This window comes from Microcaecilia unicolor, chromosome 1 (assembly GCF_901765095.1).
Source record: "Microcaecilia unicolor chromosome 1, aMicUni1.1, whole genome shotgun sequence".
Classification (NCBI taxonomy): domain Eukaryota; kingdom Metazoa; phylum Chordata; class Amphibia; order Gymnophiona; family Siphonopidae; genus Microcaecilia; species Microcaecilia unicolor.
The window spans coordinates 112,591,787-112,615,632 of record NC_044031.1 but is presented as its reverse complement, the minus strand read 5'-3'; the positions used below and the strand labels follow the sequence as shown (position 1 = coordinate 112,615,632).

The 23,846-nt window shown below is 46.2% G+C and overlaps 1 protein-coding gene across 1 annotated transcript in view; it reads left to right on the top strand.

The window, feature by feature from the left end:
• Positions 1 to 23,846, top strand: part of MLLT10 (MLLT10 histone lysine methyltransferase DOT1L cofactor) — a 763,568-nt gene that overhangs the window by 440,087 nt on the left and 299,635 nt on the right. Inside the window, exon 11 of the mRNA XM_030199437.1 lies at positions 10,475 to 10,653. Within this exon, the coding sequence (XP_030055297.1) occupies positions 10,475 to 10,653 (179 nt within the window). The remainder of the gene's footprint in view (positions 1 to 10,474; positions 10,654 to 23,846) is intronic.

Here is a 23,846-nt window from a genome sequence, read left to right as displayed (position 1 = left end):
TGAAGGTGTCAGGGACAGTTGCCGTGGAGAGAGAGAGGTTGAGGATATGACAGATGGCGGGTGACAGTATGAGAGATAAGTAGGTTGGTGGGGATGGGGTCAGAAGAGCAGGTGGTGCATTTCGAGGAGGAAAGAAGGCGAGCGGTTTCCTCCTCGGTGATGTCGGGAAAGGAGGAGAAGGAGGCCTGGGTTGATTGGTTGAGGGAGAGGGTTGAAGGGTGAAGAGGAGAAGATGGCTTGGTAGTGAACTCATGGTTGATCTTTTACACCTTGTCGCGGAAGTAATCGGCCAGTGATTGAGGAGAGAGCGGTGGGGGGCGGAGGGCACTTTAAGGAGGGAGTTAAGGGTGTCGAAGAGACGACGGGGGTTGGAGCTGAGAGAATTGGTCAATTGGGTGTAATAATCCTGTTTGGCAAGGAATAGGGAGGAGTGGAAGGAGGATAGCATGAATTTGTAATGAAGGAAATCGGAATGGGTGCGGGATTTCCTCCAGAGGCGTTCAGCAGATCGGGCGCAGGAGCGAAGGTAACGGATGCAAGGGGTCAGCCATGGCTGGGGAATAGTACGCTTAGTGGGATGGGAGGTGGATGGTGCGAGGGTGTCCAGAGCAGAGGAGAGAGTGGCATTGTAAGTGGAGACAGCCTTGTCGACAGACTCAGAGGACATGATGGAGGAGAGGAGATTAGAAATACTAGAGGATAGGGTGGGAGGGTCAATAGCTTGGAGATTCTTGGAGGTAGTGGTTAAAGTTGGACGGGGTTGGGGGGGGGTGAAGAAGTGTGAATGTGATCAGGTGATGATCAGAGAGAGGAAGAGCTGAAGCGTGGAAATTGGAGGGAGAGCCGGAAGAGGAGAGGACAAGGTCAAGACAATGGCTGTCTCGATGAGTAGGGGTGGTGGAGCATAGCTGGAGGTTGAAGGAGGATGTTAGAGTGAGGAGCTGAGAAGCGTGAGGGTCGGATTGGTCATCAACGTGTATGTTAAAGTGTCCGAGAATGAGGGACGGAGATGAGGGTTCGAGAAAAACGGAAAGCCAGGCATCAAAGTCGGTGAGGAAGGAAGAGAGGGATTTATTAGGGGGGCGGTAAATGACTGCCACTCTGAGTGGCAATGGGTAGAATAGACAGATGGAGTGTGCTTCAAAGGATGAGAAGCAGTGAGTCTGCGGTAGGAGGAGGGGTTGGAAACTACAGGAGGGTGAGAGTAGATGCCTGATGCCTCCACCGCGGCCAGTTGGGTGGGAAGTGTGGGGGAAGAGAGAACCTCCATGGCAAAGGGACCCGACGGAGACAGAGTCATCAGGGGAGAGCCAGGTTTCAGTTAGGGCGAGCAGTTGAAGGGAACGAGAGATGAAGAGATCGTGGGTGAAGGGCAGTTTGTTGCAGACCGAGTGGGCATTCCACAGGGCACATGAGAAGGGGAGGGAGGAAGGGGGAAATAGGGGAATAGAGATGAGATTGGAGACATCACGGAATCGTTTGCATGGATAGGAGGAGGACAGGTGAGGGGGGCCTGGATCAGGATTAATGTCTCCCGCAGAAAGCAAGAGGTGGAGCAAGAGAGTGCGGAGGAGGGTGAGGGAGGTCGGGCGACGAAGGCGGGATGCACTTAGGAGGAATGGTGATGGATTAATGGCAGGAAGGAAGTGTTGAAGGTTAAGAGCTAGGAAGGAGGAGGGGGACAAGAGAGATGGTGAGGTGGTGAGGGATGGGGGGTGAATAGGGTATTGCCGTAGCGAGCAGGATGGGAGGGGACATGGGTGGGCAATGATTTCTAGCGGTAGACAGCGGTAGTGGGAGGGGAAAAAGATTAGGAAGGGACAGGGCAAGGAAGAGAATGTGGACAGGGGCCATAAGTAGTGATTGAGGTGTAACAGGTGTATGTGTAATGACTGGGGTGTGAGGCAGATAGAGCAGAAAAGCTGGATTGGAGGCTTGGAATTGGTGGAACTGATGGACTGGCGAGCAGGTAAGTCAATGGCTGACAAGCCAGCAGGCGGGCTGGAACAAGCTGGTGCAGGTGGACAGGGACGCGCAGGGAGAATTGATGGAATTGATGGACTGGAGAGCAGGTAAGTCAATGGCTGACAAGCTAGCAGGCAGGTAAGTCAATGGCTGACAAGCTAGCAGGCGGGCTGGAACAAGCTGATGCAGATGGACAGGAACGAACAGGGAGATGCTGGATCAGGCGGGCCGGAACAAGCTGGATCAGGCGGGCTGCAACAACTGGAGCGGAGGGATTGGAACAAGCTGGTGCAGATGGACAGGAATGAGTAAGGAGAAGCTGGATCCGACGGACTGCGGCAAGCTGGAACAGGCAGCTGATCAGGCGGGCTGGAACAAGTTGGTGCAGATGGACAGGAACGAGTAAGGAGAAGCTGTACTATTTTCTCTTTGAAGTACTTCGCAAGGTTATCGGCTCCTGGTGTGTCTTTGCTATTGTTCGTGACTGGTGTGGTGTCTAGTAGTTTATTCACGAGTTGGAAGAGTTTGTGTGTGTCCTTGTAATTTGGTCCAATTTCAGTTTTGTAGTGTAGTCTTTTGGTTTGTCTTATGGTGTATTTATATTTTCTTCGGAGTTGTTTCCAAGCATTAAGTGTGGGATCATCTTTCTTTTTATTCCATGCACGTTCTAGTTTCCTAACTTGTGTTTTGAGCTTTTTCAATTCTTCATTGAGCCACGGTATTGAGTTCTTTCTATGCGAGGTTCTAGTTTGAATCGGGGCTACATTGTCTAATATTGTTCTGCATCTATCATCCCAATCTAGGAGGAATTTAGTTGTGTCTGCCTTTGTTGTCCATCCGTTATAGTAGATCTGTTGCCAGAATATTACCGGGTCTATTTTTCCTCTCGTGGTGTAGGTTTTTCGTTCTTGTTTTTTGATTGTGGTTTTCGTTCGCCATTGGAGGGAGATGTATGCTCTATAGTGGTCTGACCATGGTATGGGTGTCCATTTTGTATCTGCTAGTATAAGGTTTAAGTCTGGATCGAATTTATATGCAATAATGTCTAGTGTGTGTCCTTTGGTATGTGTTGGTTGTGCATTTGGTACATGAAGATCCCATAATTGTAGGAATTCTTTGCATTCTTGGGTGCTGGTTAAGGTAAGATCTTCCAAGTGCAGGTTAATTTTGCCTATTATGATAAGGTTTGAAGTGGAGATACATGTGTTCGAGATGAAGTCCATGAGGTGTGTTTGAGTGTCCTGCCAGTTACCTGGCGGCCTGTAGAGTAGGATTGCGTTGAGGTGTTCCTGCAGGTTTGGGTGATTGATTCTTACCGATGCAATTTCAAGTTGAGGTAGGATGGATTCAGCTGTGGTTGTGATAGTGAACTCGGATTTGTATATTATGGCTATACCACCTCCTCTTTTCCCGTTTCTTGTCCAGTGGGTAATTTTGTATCCTGGAGGGCATAAATCTAGGATTATGGGATCTTTGAGGTCGTGGATCCAGGTTTCAGTGATGAATAGGAGGTCAAGATTGTCTGTGGTGATCCAGTCTGTTATAATCTCTGTTTTGTTTACTACTGACCTGACGTTTGCGTATCCCAGTTGGATTGGATGGTACGGTTCGATCCGGGCCGTAGATGTGTTAATTTTTATTAGTTGCCTGTTTTCTTGGTATTTGGTTTTGTTGTTTCCTTTCTTCCCTTTCTGTTGGTTATTTCCGTTATGTATTTGTTTTTCCTTTTAGTTGGTTATTATTCTTTTGGTCTGGTGAGCTGTAGATGAGTTGTCTATAGGGTTTATGTATTGTGGGTAGGTGGTTGTTTAAATTGGGAGTGGTCCATGCGTAGTAGATTAGGGGAAGGAAGTAAATTATCATGAATAGTTTTTTGGTATTCATATTGGCTGTGGTTCGTGTACAGCTTAAACAGTAAGCAGTACAGTATAAACAGTGCAGTATAAGCAGTGCAAGTTAAACAGAAAGCAGTATAGTATACGCGGTACAGTATAAGCAATACATTGTGAGTAGTTCAACGTAAACCTTGAGCAATGCACAATATAGGCAGTATATGCAGTACAGTATAAGCGGTACAGTCCAAGCAGTACAGTATAAGCAGTGCAACTTAAACAGTAAGCAGTGCAGTATACGCAGTGTAGCATAAACAGTGATCAGTGCAGTATACGTAGAGATGGGTTTAGAAAAAGAGAAAATATGGGGGTTGTGAGTTACTGTGGGTTGGCTTTGTCATTAGAATGGACCCCCTCTCACCTTTCCTATGTCACTGGCTGCTTTATCTGGCCATATATCACTCTCTCACATTGAATTATTATTATTTTTTTTTTGACAATGGTCTCTACTTGAAAAGTAGCGAAAATCACAGGTCTCTATGGTTTGGAGATTTTTTTTTTTCAATTAAAGCATGGCTACCCCTGCTTAAGTATACTTATGAGGCTCATTCTTTAACTGGAGCAAGGTAAAATTATGTATAATCATACCTGATAATTTTCTTTCCATTAATCATAGCTGATCAATCCATAGACTGGTGGGTTGTGTCCATCTACCAGCAGGTGGAGATAGAGAGCAAAGCTTTTGCCTCCCTATATGTGGTCATGTGCTGCCGGAAACTCCTCAGTATGTCGATATCAAAGCTCCATCCGCAGGACTCAGCACTTAGAGAATTACACCCACGAAGGGACACTCTGCCCAGCTCACCACCGCCGAAACGGGGGAGGGGAATTAACCCAGCTCATCCCCACACAAGTGGGGGAGGGGAATCCGTCCAGCTCATCCCCGCGGAGCGGGGGAGGGACACCACACCCGCCGATGCGGGGGGATCTGGCTTATCCTGCAACCGCAACCGCGGGAGGAGCTGACTGACCCTAACACCGCCGAAGCGGGAGGGGTACAAAGCTGCCCTACAGCCGCACGAAGCGGGAGGGAGTGCCGGCAGAATTTATGTCTCAATCCAGCCCCGTAAAACGGAGGGGAGAGGAATGCAGCAGCTCACTGTAACACAAACTCGTCTCAACTCTTGAAGAATCCAAGTGAAAGAACTTGAACACGAAGTCTTTCTGAAATAACTGAAGACTAAACTTGAACCTGAAATGCAACCAGAATAAAAACAGAACAGATATCTGGGAGGGGCTATGGATTGATCAGCTATGATTAATGGAAAGAAAATTATCAGGTATGATTATACATAATTTTACCTTCCATATCATCAAGCTGATCAATCCATAGACTGGTGGGATGTACCGAAGCAGTACTCACCCAGGGCGGGACATTGAAATCCCTGACCTCAACACTGAAGCTCCAAACCGGGCCTCCGCCCGTGCAGCCACAGTCAAACGGTAATGCTTGGAGAATGTATGAGCCGAAGCCCAAGTTGCCGCCTTGCATATCTCTTCCAAGGAGACGGATCCGGCCTCTGCCATCGAGGCCGCCTGAGCTCTCGTGGAGTGAGCCTTCAGCTGGATAGGCGGCACCTTCCCCGCGGCCACATAAGCCGCTGCAATGGCTTCCTTGACCCATCTTGCCACTGTAGGCTTAGCAGCCTGCAGACCCTTACGAGGACCTGCAAACAGGACAAACAGATGATCCGATTTCCGGAAATCATTGGTCACTTCCAAGTATCTGAAGATGACTCGTCTCACATCCAGATATTTAAAAGCAGAGTACTCCTCTGGGTAGTCCTCCCTACGAAAGGAAGGGAGACAGAGCTGCTGATTCACATGGAAGCGAGAAACAATCTTGGGCAGGAAGGAAGGCACTGTGCGAATAGTCACTCCTGCCTCAGTGAACTGCAGAAAAGGCTCTCGACATGAGAGCGCCTGGAGCTCGGAAACTCTTCTGGCTGAAGTGATAGCCACCAAAAAGACTGCTTTCAACGTCAGGTCTTTCAGAGATGCCCTCGACAAGGGTTCAAAAGGCGGCTTCTGCAATGCTCTTAGCACCAGGTTGAGATTCCACGCAGGCACCACTGAGTGCAGAGGAGGGCGCAGGTGATTAACTCCCTTGAGAAAGCGCACCACATCTGGCTGCGAAGCCAGGGAAGCACCCTTCAGGCGGCCCCTGAAGCAAGCCAGAGCCGCTACCTGGACTTTAAGGGAACTGAGCGACAGGCCTTTCTCCAGACCTTCTTGCAGGAACGCCAACACTGAAGAAATTGGAGCAGTGAAGGGAGAAAGTGAGCCTGCTTCACACCATTCTGCAAAGATACGCCAAACCCTGGCGTAAGCAGTAGAAGTAGAGCGTTTCCTCGCTCTCAGCATAGTGGCGATGACCTTGTCTGAGAAGCCCTTCTTCCTCAGACGCTGCCGCTCAATAGCCAGGCCGTAAGACCAAAGGGAGAGGGATCCTCCATCACCACGGGATCCTGATGTAACCGGCCCTGCTCCACTGACAGCCGCAGAGGATCGTCGACTGAGAGCCTGATCAAGTCCGCATACCATGGACGTCTGGGCCAATCCGGACCCACCAGGATTACCCTGCCGGGATGCTTTGCCACCCGGTCTAGCACCCTGCCCAACATGGGCCAGGGCGGGAACACATAGAGGAGCTCTTGTGTCGGCCACTGTTGGAGAAGAGCATCTACTCCCAGGGATCGAGGGTCCCGTCCTCTGCTGAAAAAGCGCGGCACTTGGCAATTGGCCGATGACGCCATCAGATCTAGGCTCGGCTGGCCCCAGCGCTTCGTGATGTCCAAGAACGCCTGAGCAGATAGTTGCCACTCTCCGGGCTCCAAGGTATGGCGACTGAGAAAGTCCGCCTTGACATTCATGACTCCGGCAATGTGGGCCGCTGAAAGCTGCTCCAGGTTCGCTTCCGCCCACTGGCAAAGACTCATAGCCTCCTTGGCTAGAGGGGCGCTCTTGGTACCTCCCTGGCGGTTGATATAGGCCACAGCCGTGGCATTGTCCGACAGGACCCGTACAGGCTACAACACCAGTACCGGGATGAACTCCAATAACACCAACCGAATGGCTCTGAGTTCCAGGAGGTTGATAGACCACTTGCCTCTGCAGGAGACTAGAGCCCCTGCGCTGTCCTTCCCAAGCAGTGGGCTCCCCAGCCCATCAAAGAGGCGTCTGTCGTGACGACAATCCACTCCGGGGTCACCAGAGGCAATCCTGCAGACAACTTGTCTGTCTGCGTCCACCAGCTCAGCGCCTTGCGCACTGCTGGGTCCACGGGAAGGCGCACAGCATAATCCTCCGACATCGGAGTCCAGCGCAGCAGCAGAGATAGCTGTAGTGGTCTCATATGAGCCCTGGCCCAGGGCACTACTTCCATCGTGGCCGTCATAGAGCCCAACAGCTGCACGTAGTCCCAAGCCCGAATAGGAGAGGCTACTAGGAACTAGTCCACCTGAGCCTGAAGCTTGACAATCCGATTGTCTGGCAGGAACACTCTGCCCACTTGGGTGTCGAATCGAACTCCCAGATACTCCAGGGACTGAGTCGGGCGCAGCTGGCTCTTCTTCCAGTTGATGATCCATCCCAGGGAGCTCACAAGAGCAACTACCCGGTCCATAGCTTTGCCGCACTCTGCATAAGAGGGGGCTCGGATCAACCAGTCGTCCAGATAAGGATGGACTTGTACTCCTTCCTTTAGCAGGAAGGCCGCTATGACCCCCATTACTTTGGAAAAGGTCCGCGGAGCAGTAGCCAACCCGAAAGGGAGGGCTCTGAACTGGAAGTGTCGTCTCAGGACTGTAAAACGCAGAAAGCGTTGGAGAGGAGGCCAGATGGGAATATGCAGGTACGCTTCCTTGATGTCCAAGGAAGCCAAGAACTCTCCTGCCTTCACTGCCGCTATAACAGAGCGGAGAGTCTCCATGCGAAAGTGCCTCACTTTCCAGGCCCGATTGACCCCTTTGAGGTCGAGGATAGGCCGGACAGAACCTCCTTTCTTTGGAACCACAAAGTAAATGGAGTAATGTCCCTTGCCAATCTGATTTTTTGGCACCGGAACGACCGCACCCAGGCGGATCAGGTTGTCCAAGGTCTGCTGCACTGCCACAGCTTGACCGGAGACTTGCAGGGAGAGAGTACAAACCCGTCTCTTAAGGGTTGGCAGAACTCTAGCTTGTAGCCGTCTCTGATGACTTCCAGCACCCACGCGTCTGAAGTTATAGTGGTCCACTCGCCCAGAAACGAGGACAGCCGTCCTCCAATCTGCACTGGGGCGTGGACCAAGGCCCCGTCATTGGGTACGAGACCCTGGGGGAGGACCGGAGGGAGCACCTCCGGGACGGCGGTCTCTGCGAAAGGAATGCTGCTTGGGGGAGAAATTCCTCTTGAAGGAAGAGGGGGCAGAGGAACCCGACTTGCCCGGGCGGTACCGACGGGCTTCCAGCAACCGTCCTCTGGAGGTACCGGGACGAGTACTAGCCCGAGCCCTGACCTCTGGTAATTTCTTGCCCTTAGACGTGCCGAGATCGGTCACGATTTTGTCCAGCTCGACCCCAAAGAGCAGCTTGCCTTTAAAAGGCAATCTAGCCAGGCGGGATTTAGAGGCGTGGTCAGCAGACCAATGTTTCAGCCAAAGCCACCGCCGCGCAGAGACTGTCTGAGCCATGCCTTTAGCTGAGGCTCTCAAGACATCATACAGCAAGTCTGCCAAATAGGCTAAGCCCGATTCCAGGGCCGGCCAATCAGCCCTCAAGGAAAGATCCGAGGGGGAAGCCCGCTGCACCATAGTCAGGCACGCCCTGGCCACATAGGAGCCGCAAACTGAGGCCTGCAAACTTAAAGCAGCTGCCTCAAAGGACGACCTTAAGGCCGCCTCCAATCTTCTGTCTTGGGCGTCCTTTAGGGCCGTGCCACCTTCCACCGGCAACGCCGTTTTCTTAGTCACCGCAGTGATTAAAGAATCCACGGTAGGCCACAGATAGGCCTCACGTTCACTCACAGCCAAAGGATAGAGGCGGGACATAGCCCTAGCCACTTTAAGGCTCGTTTCCGGGACATCCCATTGAGCCGCAATTAAGGTGTGCATGGCATCATGCACGTGGAAGGATCTAGGCGGGCGCTTCGTCCCCAGCATAATGGCAGAGCCAACAGGGGCTGAGGGAGAGACGTCCTCCGGAGAGGAAATCTTCAAAGTGTCCATGGCCTGTAAAAACAGGTTGGGCAAATCCTCTGGGCTAAAAAGCCGCGCTGCAGAGGGGTCATCCGCTCCATCCGAGCGGGGATCTATCTCCTCCAAGGAATCCGCAAAGGACCGTTGGGAGACCTCAGACACGCTGCCCTCATCTACATCGGAGGAGACAAAGTCCTCCAAGGCCTGGAAATCAACCCGAGGGCGTTTACCTCTGGGAACCTCAACCTCTTTATCAGAAGAGGGAGCAGGGGCAGCGTTTTGCATGAGGAAAGCCTGATGCAGCAGCAAAACAAACTCGGGGGAGAAACCCCCCAGACTGTGCACTTCCGCAGCCTGGGCAACAGCCCTAGACGCACTCTCAACCGGCGCTCGCAATAGCGGGGGAGAGACATGCTGCGCATCCAAAATGGCGTCCGGCGCGAAACTCCGCGAAGGAGCCGCGCGGGAAGAACGGCGCTTAACTTTAGCCGCTTGTGCCGTCGCCCAAATTAAGGGCGTTCATGGCATTAATGTCTCCAACCTCAAGGGCGGCCCACGAAGAAGCCGTCCGAGCCGCGTGGCCGGCCAAGATGGCGGAGGCGAGGAGCGGGGGATGGGCGTTTATGGCGGGAAAAAACCGCCACGCCGGAGGAACGACCGGGACATTCATCGGTCACTAAACTGTCACCCATCAAGGGCGAATCAGGTTGTAAAACCCCCGCATCCCCTCTAGAAGCGCTCCAGCGATCCGGGGAGCGACCCTTTGCGCCCTTGCCCTCCGACGCCATATGCCACGAGGAGAAGAATCGGGGAACCCCCTGCCCGCTATAAAAAGGTAAAATTACCTGCTTGCCGCTCCGAGCTGTAACGAACTGGTGTCCCAGTGAGTAGCTGCAATGAACGTTTAAAGAAACGTCGAATTAAACGCCTTTAAAGACGTTTAAAATTTTTTTTTTTTTTTTTTAACGGAGCCAGCGGGAGGGGGGAGAAAAGGAGGGACCTGGCACCACCAGGTTTGCACTTGCTCAAAAGAGCCCTCAACCCCAGGCCTCAACAAAACCTAAGGATTAGGCTTGGAGGCCTAGCCAGAGCTGCTGCTGTGTGTGACCACCACCTGCTGAGATAGAGAACATACTGAGGAGTTTCCGGCAGCACATGACCACATATAGGGAGGCAAAAGTTTGCTCTCTATCTCCACCTGCTGGTAGATGGACACAACCCACCAGTCTATGGATTGATCAGCTTGATGATATGGAAAAGAGAAATTGATTTCAATTTTAATGTACAGTGTTGTATAAAATCTTCATATGCAAAATGGAGAGATCCATGGCTTACATTTATTCTTTGTTTTAAATGCATCAGTATTTCTGTCATCCACAGTAAGTATAGTTATTTGTTTATATTAGTTTCATCTGAATTTTATTTTTCTGTAACTTTTTAGGTATATATAGCAACAATGATGTAGCAGTATCATTTTCCAATACGGTATCTGGCTCCAGCTGTAGTACGCCTGTTTCTAGTTCTCATGTACCACAACCTGCTGCTAGTCTTTTGCAACAAGCAGGAGATTTGTCACCAACTTCCACGTCTTCTGTGACTCCTGCAGTCTCTACTACTCAGGTAAATAATCACCAACCACCTAACTATTTAAAATTGTTCATATTCACCAGAAGTGACATTTTGATCTATGAGGAAAGATGAATGACTGATTAAAAGAAAACTAATAATGGAAGCTCTGCAGCTATCGATGATATGTCTTCTGTTGTTTCAAGTCTTGCTTTGTAGCAGGTAAAGAGAGTTTGGACATACCAAGTATAAGGGATTCACATATACTAAAAATATCAAAGGATGGAGACCTCTGTGCAGATGCATCACAGAATCTTCTAATTTATACCTCAAAAATGCCCAGGAGAAATCTCAGAAAACCACTTGTAAAAAGCCTCTGTATTGCTCCATTGCCAACATTTTGTTAACAGGGAGCCATGTGTTACCTTAAGTAGTCTAAAATCCTAAAACAACAAAAACAAAATCCATTTTAAAATTGCCCCATGGCCTTCCTTTCATGTTCTTTTAAAAATAATGATGCAGAAGTTCAGGAGAAGGAAGATAACAAATACAATTTATTTCTATTTCAAATCTTGAAAGTACCAAGCTTAAGTAAAATTTTGCATATCTTTTTTTCTTCCTAAGGAAAAACCTCACATTGTAATTATATAGATTGTAGAAAACACTTTTACAAATTTATGCAATCAAATTAAAGCTTTTAGTGTAGTGAACTGATGATGGACTACCAGGAGGAAACAGGAGCATTTACCTTTAGAAAGGGTTAAGTACGATAAAAAGAGGAAATTAGAAGGAAACTCAAAGGACCAGTTGTGTGAGTTGAAGGTTTGCATGGGGTTTTGAAATTTTTTTTAGAAATGCCACTTTGGAAGCCTAAATAAAATGTATTCTACATGTTTTATTTAAAAAAAAAAAAAAAGGTTGAAAGAAGACCAAACAGTATGGCTAAATGTTGTTGTGAGTGAAGCTATTGAATCCAAAAAGGCATCCTTTAAAATCTGATGAAGAAAGTTGGAAACAACATAAGCAATGATTAATGAGATGTAAAACATTAATAAAGAAAGTCGAAAGGGAATTTGAGAAAAAGTGTGCCAATAAGTCAAGACCAAACTTCATTTTTTTCATTATTTTTAATTTTATTCTGTATTTATAAACTGCTTATTGTTTCATATTTGGGCAATGTATAATAGAACATTAAAATTTAGAAAAGCATAGACAAACAACACAAAATAATAAACCATTTTTTGTTGTTATTAAGAATAAGAACCCCACAGAAAGAGTCCATTGAACCATTCTTTGTGTTGTTAGGATGTTAGGGAGGTACTCATAGCAGAACCATTCTTTGTAGATGATGATTTTGAGGAACTGAAACAAATCCATGTGATACAGGATGAGGTACTAGGACAAATTGGCAAACTAAATAGTAGTAAATTGCAAGAACCTAATGGTATTCTCTGCATATGAAGAAACTTAAATATGGAACTGCAGACATGTTACAGTTAATCCACAATCTATAATTACAATTTGATTGGTTTGTAAGAATGTATACTGCATATTGAGGTGAGTGGGATTGAGGGTTCAATTGGGTGAATATATATAAACCTTATGTTGTGGTCGCAAAATAGCAATGGTATATATTGCGGTGGATTTGTGCAACTGTTTGCATGAGAAAATTGTATCTTTTCTGACTTCAATAAAATATATTAAAAAGTTAAGTAAAACCACTTAGAAGAGCAGAACAGTAGCAGTTAAGAACATTCCCCAAAATCCCAAAACACAAACAAAAGATAATGCAGAAAATAAAAGATTTCTAATGCATTGGAGCCATTTCTCAGTATGGACGATGTTTTAATCCACTATGTAATGGAAATGATACCCAGTGATTAATCGTAAGGATTGAATATATGCAGTTTTACTCACAAAATTTGATATCTCACCCAAGAATTGGAGGGTAGCCAGTGTAACAGCAAGTTTTATAAAGTGGTCCAGAAAACTTCAGATGAGTGAGCCTGAGGGTGCTAGTTTAAATGATGAAAACAATCGTTAAGAATTACTATTGTTTTCCAGTCTAAAATCTGGAACCTCATTCATTCCCCCTCACCCCATCCAGTATCTTACCTCTCTTCTCCCACCCATCCAGCATCTGCCTGCCTGTTCTCTTCTTTTTCTCCTTTACCTACACATCCAGAGCCCTCCCTCTCGTGGCTCTCTATAGTTTAGCAAACCCTAATATAGGAGAATAAATATAGCTTAATGGGGAACAGCTAGCATTGTTTTCATTCTTTAAAAATGTTAATTAGCACTCAGATAAGGATGTTGGTCAGTTTATAGCAGGAATGGGAAAAACTTTTTCTTTAAGGTGGACCACATTAGAAGCTATTGCCTGTACCAAGGGCTAGAGCTCCAGTTGAGGCAGAAAAAGGGGGAAGAGTTCTATTGAGCAATGATACAGGCAAGAGCTACTTTGAGGGTCTCTTTCCGTGTTATGAATATGAAAATCTGTCATATATGAGCCATGAAAATTTAATTTAATTTTAAAATTTCTTTGTGTAGAATTTGAAAACTAAGAAGGTTAATTCATGATGAAGTGCTCTGTTGTTCTTATATTACAATTATTGATGAGGTCATACTCATGCCAGTGGTTGATGTCCATCTTCTTTTCCACAATATACCTGAAAAAGGTCTTCTTACCTCTCTTTACATCTCTAACCATTTCTTCTTCCACCTGTCATTTTGAAATCTATATTTCTATCTTGGCTTCTGTCGTGAAACACCTGGCCACCTGCCTGGGGTTACCCCATCCCATGGCCTATCCCTAGCCCAGCTCAGTTCCACCTGCACCCACCACTTGTGCTCTTCACTGGCACCCTTCTTCCACCAACTGGGTCACAATTGCCTCTGAGAGAATCTCCCACTTATCCCCAGTGATTTCTAGGTTACTGGAGCCATATTCCCAGTGATTCCATATTTCCTGGAAATCACTCACAGACCCAAACACAAACAATTATGTTTGTTCTCTTTAAAAATATTGAACAGTGGAACAAAATAGTGCAATTGGCAATCAATAACAGGTAACTGAAATATGGATAGATTATAAAACTAACTAAACACTTGCAAGCTTCCTAAAAAGTACCTGGGGAGATCGGGATATATATCTGTTCACAGAGCTTCAGCAAAGAGATCTCTCTATCCTTCTCCCAGGCTGAAACTGAAACAGCCAGCCACTGCTGGGTTTCAAAACTCCAGGCCAATCAGAGCCCAGAACAGTCAATAAAAACTGCTTAGATCACTACAGGCATTCCTATCTGTGTGCCAAATAAAGAAAGAGAAGTCAGTCATTTGTAGCAGCTTTAAGCATAAACATGCACCATCTGCTGGCCAAACATGAGAAATAAACTTCAGACATATTTAAGACAGGAAAATATCCAGTACATTTTACAGGCTTAAAACACACTGTTGCTTCACAGCTTCTTTGAGTATTTTTCTTGTATTCTTTTCTGTGCTCTTCTTCTTGGATTCTGTATTTTTTTTTCACAGCAGAAATTATTTATTTCCATATTTTAAACTCATATAGAAACATTAACAGAAATCTTAGAAATATTCCAGAGAAAATTAAATATAAAATTATAAGAAATTATAACAGTCCTTCTCCACCCACAATATTGGGTCCAAGATCTAGGAAATAACATATAGAATGCTGATACATAATATTCAATTTAAATTATTGTAGAGCAGAGGTTTCTTCAGCGGTACAATCAGGCAGCAGTTCTGGTTTGAGAAGCCACTCCAGAGGGGTTTCTCATACACTCCCTACTATGCACAAATTCTTGCAGTTTCTTGGGGTCAGAGAAAATATAATTATTAGATTCAAAGGAAATATAACATTTGCTTGGAAACTTTATGAAGAAGGTAGCCCCTAGGGCTATGACCCTTGACCTAAATGTCAAGAGTTCTTTCCTTCTCAATTGAGTTTCCTTAGCCAAGTCTGGAAAGATACTTATTTTCTCCCCCATGAAAAAGTCATTTATATGACAAAAGTATAACCGCAACACATTTATCTTATCCAGTTCAAGAGCGAAAGAAACCAATAAGGTTGCACGCTCCTTCTCAACAGAAGTTTCCAAAAATTCTGTAAGATTTATAGCTTCATTAGGTGGTTGGTCAGCGGTTTTAAATTTTCCTTTTATGTAGTAAGATCTTGTTCACTGGTGGGTGATTTTCTATTGCTAAGCCCAAAATTTCCAGGAAATATTTCTTTAATAACTCTGAGGAGGAAATAAATGGTGAAACAGGAAAATTAAAAAATCTCAAATTTTTCCTTCTGAGTTGATGCTCAAAGTTCTCCATTTTCCTGGCATTAGCAATTTTATCTTTAACTACTGAGTCCACCACCACTTTAACATTTTTAATCTCAGTCTCTATAGTCTCCATCCCTTTTGTATGTTCTTCCATCTTGCTGGATAATTGCTGAATATTATTTTTCAATTCCACCGTCTCTCCTCGAAGAGAAGCTGATATTTGTAATAGGGAGGAGTTGACCCCTGGATAGCGTCCCAAAGACTGTCAAGTGTGACTATATCAGGTCTTACCGAAGCGCCTCGTTCACCGGGAGCAGTCCCTCTGGTCAATATGGGCGTTGATGTCGCCATCGTGCCCCCACAATACATGTTTCTCCATGGGGATTATCTATGAGTTGATCTCCTCCAGGGGAAAAGGAAACTAAGCCCACTTCGGACATCTCCAAGGCCCTGCATACCAGCTCACCCGAGCTTCCGGGTCGTGGCGGGGTTACACTTGCTGGAGGGCTGAGAGACACTCCCTCTGAACTGCTGTTTGCCAGTGGATTTGCAATTACATCCGAGGTTACTGCTGAAGTTGCCTACGCTCGGATACCAAATGCCTCCAAGGTAGGTTGGCGTATGGTGAGGTTTACTACCGGGCCCGAGGAGGTTGGAGCTGCGGTTTTGCCCTTTTTTTTCTCCATTTTGATTTGGGGAGCGTGCCAGACTTCCAGCTCAAACCTGGGGCAAAGGAGCTCACAGAGCGCACGTCTGCTCTAAACCGCCATCTTGGACAGACACCTTGGATTCTGTATTTAATGAACACCACCTCTTTTGCCTTTATTCTTTCAGCCACTTGTTTGGTGAACCATATCATTTTTCTTTTCCTTTTTTATTTACTTTCCTTACATAAAGATTTGTTACCATTTTATAGCTCCTTTCAGCTTGGACCACTGCCTTTCCATTTGTTTTATGTCCTCCATTTCCATCAGCTTTTTCTTCAGGTACTCCCCCATTTTACTAAGTCAGCATATATGAAATCCAGGACTTTGAGTTTCATGTGTCTTCACTCTACATCTTACATGAAACTATACTGTGTGATGATCACTACTGCCCATGTGGCACCCACCTAGATGTTAGACTGTCTCCATTTGTGAGCACTAAATCCAACTTCCCCCTATCATCATATCTAAAGTGCAAAAAAAAAAACAAAAAACCCAGAGAAATTGCTGCTGGTTGAGGAAAAAATGGTGCATAGCCTATCAGCAGGAGCTGACTGACTGCTTTTGCCACTTCTTCTGGTAGCGAGTTCCAGAGTTTAATTGCATGTTGAGTGAAGAAACATTTTCTCCGGTTGTTGGAAATTTAGTACTTAGCAGCTTCATTGTGTGCTTGTATTTTTAGAGCGAGTAAACAAGCGATTTATATCTAACTGTTCCACACCACTCAGTATTTATAGACCTCTATCATTTCTCCCTTCAGCCATCTCTTCTCCAAGCTGAAGAATCCTTGCTGCTTTAGCCTTTCCTCATTATCGTTTTCATCGCTCTATGTACCTTTTCTAATTCTTTTTTGAGATGTGGTGACCAAAATTGCACACAGTATTCGAGGCGCAGTCAATATAACATTTTCATTTTTGTTTTTCATCCCTCTCCTAATAATTATTAATATTCTATTTGCTTTCTTAGCCGCCAGTGCACACTGAACAGAGAGTTTGTGTATCAACAATGACACCTAGATCCTTTGGTGACTCCTAATATGGAACCTTGCATCACATAGCTATAGTTTGGGTTCCTCTTTCCCCACGTGCATCACTTTGCACTTGCTCACATTAAACATCATCTGCCATTTAGACACTCAGTCTCCCAGTCTTGTAAGGTCTTCTTGCAATTTTTCACATTCCTCTTGTGATTTACTTGTGAAATACTTTTCTTCTGTGTTCATGGAAGAAAAGCCTGGAGAAGGATCACAATCAGCTGGTAAAGGCACATATAAGAATGGAGTGAATATCACATCACTCACAGAAGAAAGTGTTTAAGGACAATTTGAAAAATTGAAGGTGGACAAAGTCATGGGACCAAATGGAATCCATCCCAGGATATTGAGGTAGCTTAGAGAGATTCTGGTGGGTCCTCTTAAAGATTTGTTTAATAAATCTTTGGAGACAGGAGAGGTTCCGTGGGATTAAAGAAGAGCAGATGTGGTCCCTTTGCTCGTAACCTTTATCTTGTCTTCCTCTCTTCAATAGTCCATTTTCCTATGTGTCCTTCTGTCTGCCCTACCCTTATCCTTTTTGGTCCTGTCTGTCTGTCCTGATTTAGATTGTAAGCTTTTTTGAGCAGGGACTGTCTTTTCTTCATGTTCAATTGTAAAGCACTGCGTACGACTGGTAGCGCTATAGAAATGATTTATAGTAGTAGTAGTAGTCCCTCTTCACAAAAGTGGCAACAGAGAAGAAATGCGAAACTACAGGCCAGTAAGCCTCACTTTGGTTATTGGAAAAGTAATGGAAGCATTGCTGAAGGAAAGGATAGTGAATTTTCTGGAATCCAATGAGTTACAATATCTGAGGCAACATGGTTTTACCAAAGGTAAATTGTGCCAAACAAATTTGATTGAAGTCTTTGACTGGGAGACCAGAGAATTGGATCAAGGACGAGTGTTAGATGTAATCTACTTGGATTTCAGCAAAGCCTTTGACACGGTCACTCATAGAACGCTCTTGAATAAACTTGAAAGGCTAGAGTTAGGACCAAAACTGGTGGATTGGATTAGAAACTGTTTGATGGACAGACACCAGAGTGTGGTGATCAATGGAAGTCACTCGGAGGAAGGAAAGGTGAGTAGTAGAGTGCCTCAAGGATCCGCGCTGTGTCCGATTCTGTTCAATATGTTTGTGAGTGACATTGCCGAAGGATTAAAAGGAGGTATGCCTTTTTGCAGATGATACCAAGATTTTTAACAGAGTGGACACCCTGGAGGGAGTGGAAAGCATGAAAAGGGATCTGCAAAAGTTAGAGTAATGTTTGACAGTTAAAATTTAATGCAAAAAAGTGCAAAGTGATGCATTTGGGGAGTAGAAACCCAAGAGAGCAGTATGTCCTAGGAGGTGAGAGGCTGGTATGCATAGACGGGGAGAGGGACCTTGGAGTGATGGTATCCGAGGACCTTAAAATGAAGCAACAGTGTGGCAAAGTAGTGGCCATAGCCAGAAGGATGCTAGGCTGTATCAAGAGAGGAGTAACCAGCAGAAGAAAGGAGGTACAAGTCACCGGTGAGACCCCACCTGGAGTGTTTTGTTCAGTTTTAAAGGCCGAATCTTGCTAAGGATGTAAAATGACTAGAAAGTCCAGAGGACGGTGACAAAAATTATATGGGGCTTGTTCCATAAGATGTAGGAGACGAGACTGGAAGACCTGAATATGTATAGCCTAGAGGAAAGAAGGGACAGGGAAGATATGATACAGATGTTTAAACACTTTAAAAGTATTAATATAGAAACAAGTCTCTTCCAGAGAAGGGGAAATCATAAAACTAGAGGACATGAGCTGAGGTTGCAGGGTGATAGACTTAGGAGTAATAATTTCCTGACATTACTCTTAAGTCTATCATGGAGCGGGTGGTCAATACCTGGAATGCCTTCCTGAGGGAGGTGGTAGAGACAAAAACAGTGACGGAATTCAAAAAGGCATGGGTTAAACACAAAGGATCTCTATTTAGAAAATAGATGGTAGAAAACAAAAATAAATTAATAAAAAAAACCTTAAATGGCTACAGGGGGTGAATGTGTGAGTGACACTTGGACAGCTACTCCAGCTGTACAGAACTAAGGCTGGTGCCAGGCAGACTTTGTAGGTCTGTGTCTGTATTAGGATAAGCTGGAAAGGGCTTCAATGGCAACTTCAGCTAGCTGGAACCAAGGACAGTGCTGGGCAGACTTTTATGGTCTGGGTCCCTCAAATGACAGATTTGGATAGGCTGGAGTGGGCTTTAATTGCAACTCCAGTAGGTGGAACATAAGGATAGAGCTGGGCAGACTTCTACAGTCTATATCACAGAAACGCCAAAGAAAGTCTTGTGGTAAAGTGTATAATATCACATTCATTGTTGATTTAATTATGGAGTGATAATGAGTGTGACCGTTGGGCAGACTGGATGGACCATTCAGGTCTTTATTTGCTGTCACTTACTATGATTTAATAACTTTAAATAACTTTGTGTCGTCAGCAAATTACCTCACTAGTTATTCCCATCTCTAGATCATTTATAAATACTAGTAAAAAAGGCCCGTTTCTGACACAAATGAAACGGGCGCTAGCAAGGTTTTCCTCGGAGTGTGTATGTTTGGGAGAGTGTATGTGAGAGTGACTGTTTGAGAGTCAGAGTGAAAGTGTGATTGTGTGAGAGAGAGCGTGAGTCTGGGTGTGAGTGTGTTTGTGAGAGAGTGTGTGTGTGAGAATGAGAGTGTGTGCAAGTGTGTATGTGAGACACAGTGTGAGTGAGAGTGTGTGTGTGTGGGCGAGAGAGAGAGTGTGTGTGAGACACAGATTCTCTGTTTGAGTGAGTGTATGAGACCAAGCGAGTGTGTGAGTGACTGACTGTGTGGCATATAGAGAGTGAATGTGATACAGTGTGAGACAGAGTGTGTGAGAGTGAGAGTCAGAAAGACATTGTATATGAGAGAGAGAGTGTGAGCCGTGCCCTCCCAATCCATGGCCATCTGTCCCCTGCCCCCTCCATTCATCCTTTTCCAGCAATTCCCCTCTGTCCCTGAGCCCTGCCCTCCCAATCCATGGCCATCCATGTTTGTCTGTCACCTGCCCCCTCCATTCATCCCTATCCAGCATTTCCCCTCTCTGCCTGAGGCCTGCCCTGCAATCCATATCCATCCATGCCCATCTGTCCCCTCCATTCATCCCTATGCAGCAATTCCCCTCTCCCTGAGTCCTGCCCTTCCAATCCATGCCCATCCATGCTCCTCTGTCACCTGGCCCCTCCATTTTTCCCTATCCAGCATTTCCCCTCTCTGCCTGAGGCCTGCTCTGCAATCCATATCCATCCATGCCCATCTGTCCCCTCCATTCATCCCTATCCAGCAATTCCCCTCTCCCTGAGTCCTGCCCTTCCAATCCATGCCCATCCATGCTCATCTGTCACCTGGCCCCTCCATTGTTCCCTATCCAGCATTTCCCCTCTCTGCCTGAGGCCTGCTCTGCAATCCATATCCATCCATGCCCATCTGTCCCCTCCATTCATCCCTATCCAGCAATTCCCCTCTCCCTGAGTCCTGCCCTTCCAATCCATGCCCATCCATGCTCATCTGTCACCTGGCCCCTCCATTGTTCCCTATCCAGCATTTCCCCTCTCTGCCTGAGGCCTGCTCTGCAATCCATATCCATCCATGCCCATCTGTCCCCTCCATTCATCCCTATCCAGCAATTCCCCTCTCCCTGAGTCCTGCCCTCCCAATCCATGCCCATCCATGCTCATCTGTCACCTGGCCCCTCCATTTTTTCCCTATCCAGCATTTCCCCTCTCTGCCTGAGGCCTGCTCTGCAATCCATATCCATCCATGCCCATCTGTCCCCTCCATTCATCCCTATCCAGCAATTCCCCTCTCCCTGTGTCCTGCCCCTTCCAATCCATGCCCATCCATGCTCATCTGTCACCTGGCCCCTCCATTTTTCCCTATCCAGCAATTTCCCTCTCTCTGCCTGAGGCCTGCTCTGCAATCCATATCCATCCATGCCCATCTGTCCCCTCCATTCATCCCTATCCAGCAATTCCCCTCTCCCTGTGTCCTGCCCCTTCCAATCCATGCTCATCTGTCACCTGGCCCCTCCATTTTTCCCTATCCAGCAATTTCCCTCTCTCCCTGAGTCCTGCCCTCCCAATCCATGCCCATCCATGCTCCTCTTTCCCCTGCCCCCTCCATTCATCCATTTCTAGTAATTCCCCTCTCTCCCTGTGCCCTGCCTCCTAATCCATACCCATCCATGCTCCTCTGTCCCCTGCCGCCTCCATTCATCCTTTTCCAGCAAGTCCCCTCTTGCCCTTCCATGACCCCCCCCTCGCATCCATGCTACTCTCTCTCCCATGTCCCAGCCTGGCCCGCCCTCTTCTCCCCCCCCCCTTCGCATCCATGCCTCGCATCCATGCCCCCCCCTTCGCATCCATGCATCCCCCCCCCGTTCGCATACATGCATCCCTTTTTTTTTTTTCTTCTTCGTTTTAACTTTACCTCCGTGGCGGTTCGTGCAGCGAAGCGTCAGGGAAGGAGGCGGCGCTCCCGACGTCTAGCTTTCCCTTCGCTGTGTTCCGCCCGAACACAGCGAAGGGAAGGCTAGACGTCGGGAGTGCCGCCTCCTTCCCTGACGCTTCGCTTCCCGATTTGTTTGGTTTGAGGCGAGGGCGGGGCAGAGACGGCTGGCTGGCTTGAAGGCTTCACTGGGAGTGACGTCAGATGGCTTCAAGGCTTCAGGGCTTGAAGCTTCCGGCTTCAAGTTTCCGGCTTCACAGAACGTTGTCTTCAGAACGTTCACGGTGCGTTTTATTATATTAGATGTTAAAAAGCAGCATTCTCAGCACAGACCCCCGGGGAATACCACTTTCTACCATTCTACATTGAGAATACTGACCATTGAACCCACCCTCTATCTTTTAACCAATTTTTAATCCACAATAAGACATTAATGTCCTATCCCATGGCTTTCTAATTTCCTTAGGAGTCTTTCATGAGGTACTTTGTCAAACATCAGTTTCCATGAGTTTCTGAGTTGCAGTGAACACTGGAGATGCATCAACTTTGAGAATGTCTTGTTCACCCTTGACCTTGAGCTTTAGTGGAAGCCATCAAATGCAGTCATTCTCTAAGGCCTATATAAAAAAGAAGACTTCCTTTTCATCTTCATCAGCACCAAGGGACTGTGATGCCAGAAGCTAGGTGGAGGCTGGTGGACGTTGGCTTTACACCACATTGGAGTGTGACTGGCACCGACAGCGTCTAGGCAACAAGGTCAACAGCATCCTCAAAGCACCCATGACATATGGACCACTCATCTTCCATTGCATTGGAGGGGGTGCGTCAGCCTCCAAGAACCCAAGACATCACTTCTGATAAATCCTCAGTTGACTCAGGAGGACATGGCTACACCTATTGCTCTCCCTATGCGTTTGTCAATGGCATCCTTGAGGAAGCAGCTCATGAAGAATTTCAAGGAGTGGATGGAGTGCTTCTTTGCTCAGTGCAATGCTGTGGCTTCTATGTCATCTGTGTTGAGACAGGGAAATGTCCAGCTAGTCATTGAGACCCATGTTTTGCCTGTAGGGGAGAGACATCAAAACCAAAACCTCAAACAGTCTTGAGTTCAATGCTGCTAGAAATTTCTACAATCATCTCTTTAGTCGGTGTCTGCAATGGGCTCAATCAGATGACATCACCCCAGAAGGGAGAAAACTTGGCCTGCTATCCTCGAACACCTGCTAAAGGTAACTTCATTATATGTTGGGATCCTGTCAAGTAGATTAACACTGTTGGAGATATATGCTGGGTTGATGATCTACTTGGACTTCCTGGTAGACTGTTAAAGTTACAGACTCAACACATGGGCTGAGAATACTACATCTCCAGTCTGAGTAGAAACTGGGCTGCAGAATTCAATAAAGCATGGAATAAGCACAGAGTATTCTTAGATGCAAAGGCTAGAAGCAGATGGAGTGTCTGTCATTGTACTTAGAGTGAAATTGGGAAAATAGATGGGCCTTACAATCCATAAGTGCTGTCATATTCTATGATTCCATATGAATTAATTTCAGATTCATCATATGTCAGCACATAGCACTGCCACTGACCTATTTTTCATTTTTAGCCCTGTATATTGTAAAAATTGTCTTGTTCAATTTACTGTGAGAAACTAATATTCATATGTTATGACACTGGAGTTGTTCTTGGAATAAGACAGGGATGGGTAATCCACCGAGGTGGATGAACAACAGAATCCTATAAAAAACATTGAGAAAGAAGTGGGAAGTGGACCAATAACTCCAGGGACTAGGACAGATGAGTCACAATGGAAAGGAGCTGGACGTCCACAGGGGAGAGCAGTGGTTGAGTGCTAAGGGGCTTGTATGCTTCTGTGTTTCTCAGTAGCACGTCCGGTTACGTCACAGCAAATGAATCCAGGAGCTGGTGGGTTATATCCGCCCAACAGCAGGTGGAGATAGAAAACACTGAAAGAAGGTAGTGACTGTGGACGTCCAGCTCATTTCCTCACTCCTGAGGCAGGCCTGTGGCCGAAACACAGATCTGTGTCGAGTCTGTAATAAGGTTTACCATTGTGACTTATCTGTCCCAGTCCCTGGAGTTGTTGGTCCACTTCCCACTTCTTTTCTCACTGGAGTTGTTCTGACATTAAATGGGAAAATACGTTTATATGAATGTAATATTTAGGAAATAGAATATTATGGCAGATAAAAAGCATAGGGTTCACCCATCTATTCTGTCCATTTTGCCTTCCTTTTGTAAAAGCAAAGCATATGCTTGGGTTCTTGCATCACATTCAGTCCCCACAAGTAAGGATCATCTCTGCTTTTCCCATGTTGTCTTAAAATTTAATATTTTTTTTTTTTACCTTCATCATCGTTTTCATTGAAAGGTGTTTCCAATTAATATGCCTAATATATATATATAAAATAACTGTAACAAGAAATATCTCTAATTGTACATACTTTATTGAAAACTAGTAAAAAAGGCCCGTTTCTGACACAAATGAAACGGGCGCTAGCAAGGTTTTCCTTGGAGTGTGTATGTTTGGGAGAGTGTATGTGAGAGTGACTGTTTGAGAGTCAGAGTGACTGTTTGAGAGTCAGAGTGAAAGTGTGAGTGTGTGAGAGAGAGAGTGAGTCTGGGTGTGAGTGTGTTTGTGAGAGAGTGTGTGTGTGAGAATGAGAGTGTGTGCAAGTGTGTATGTG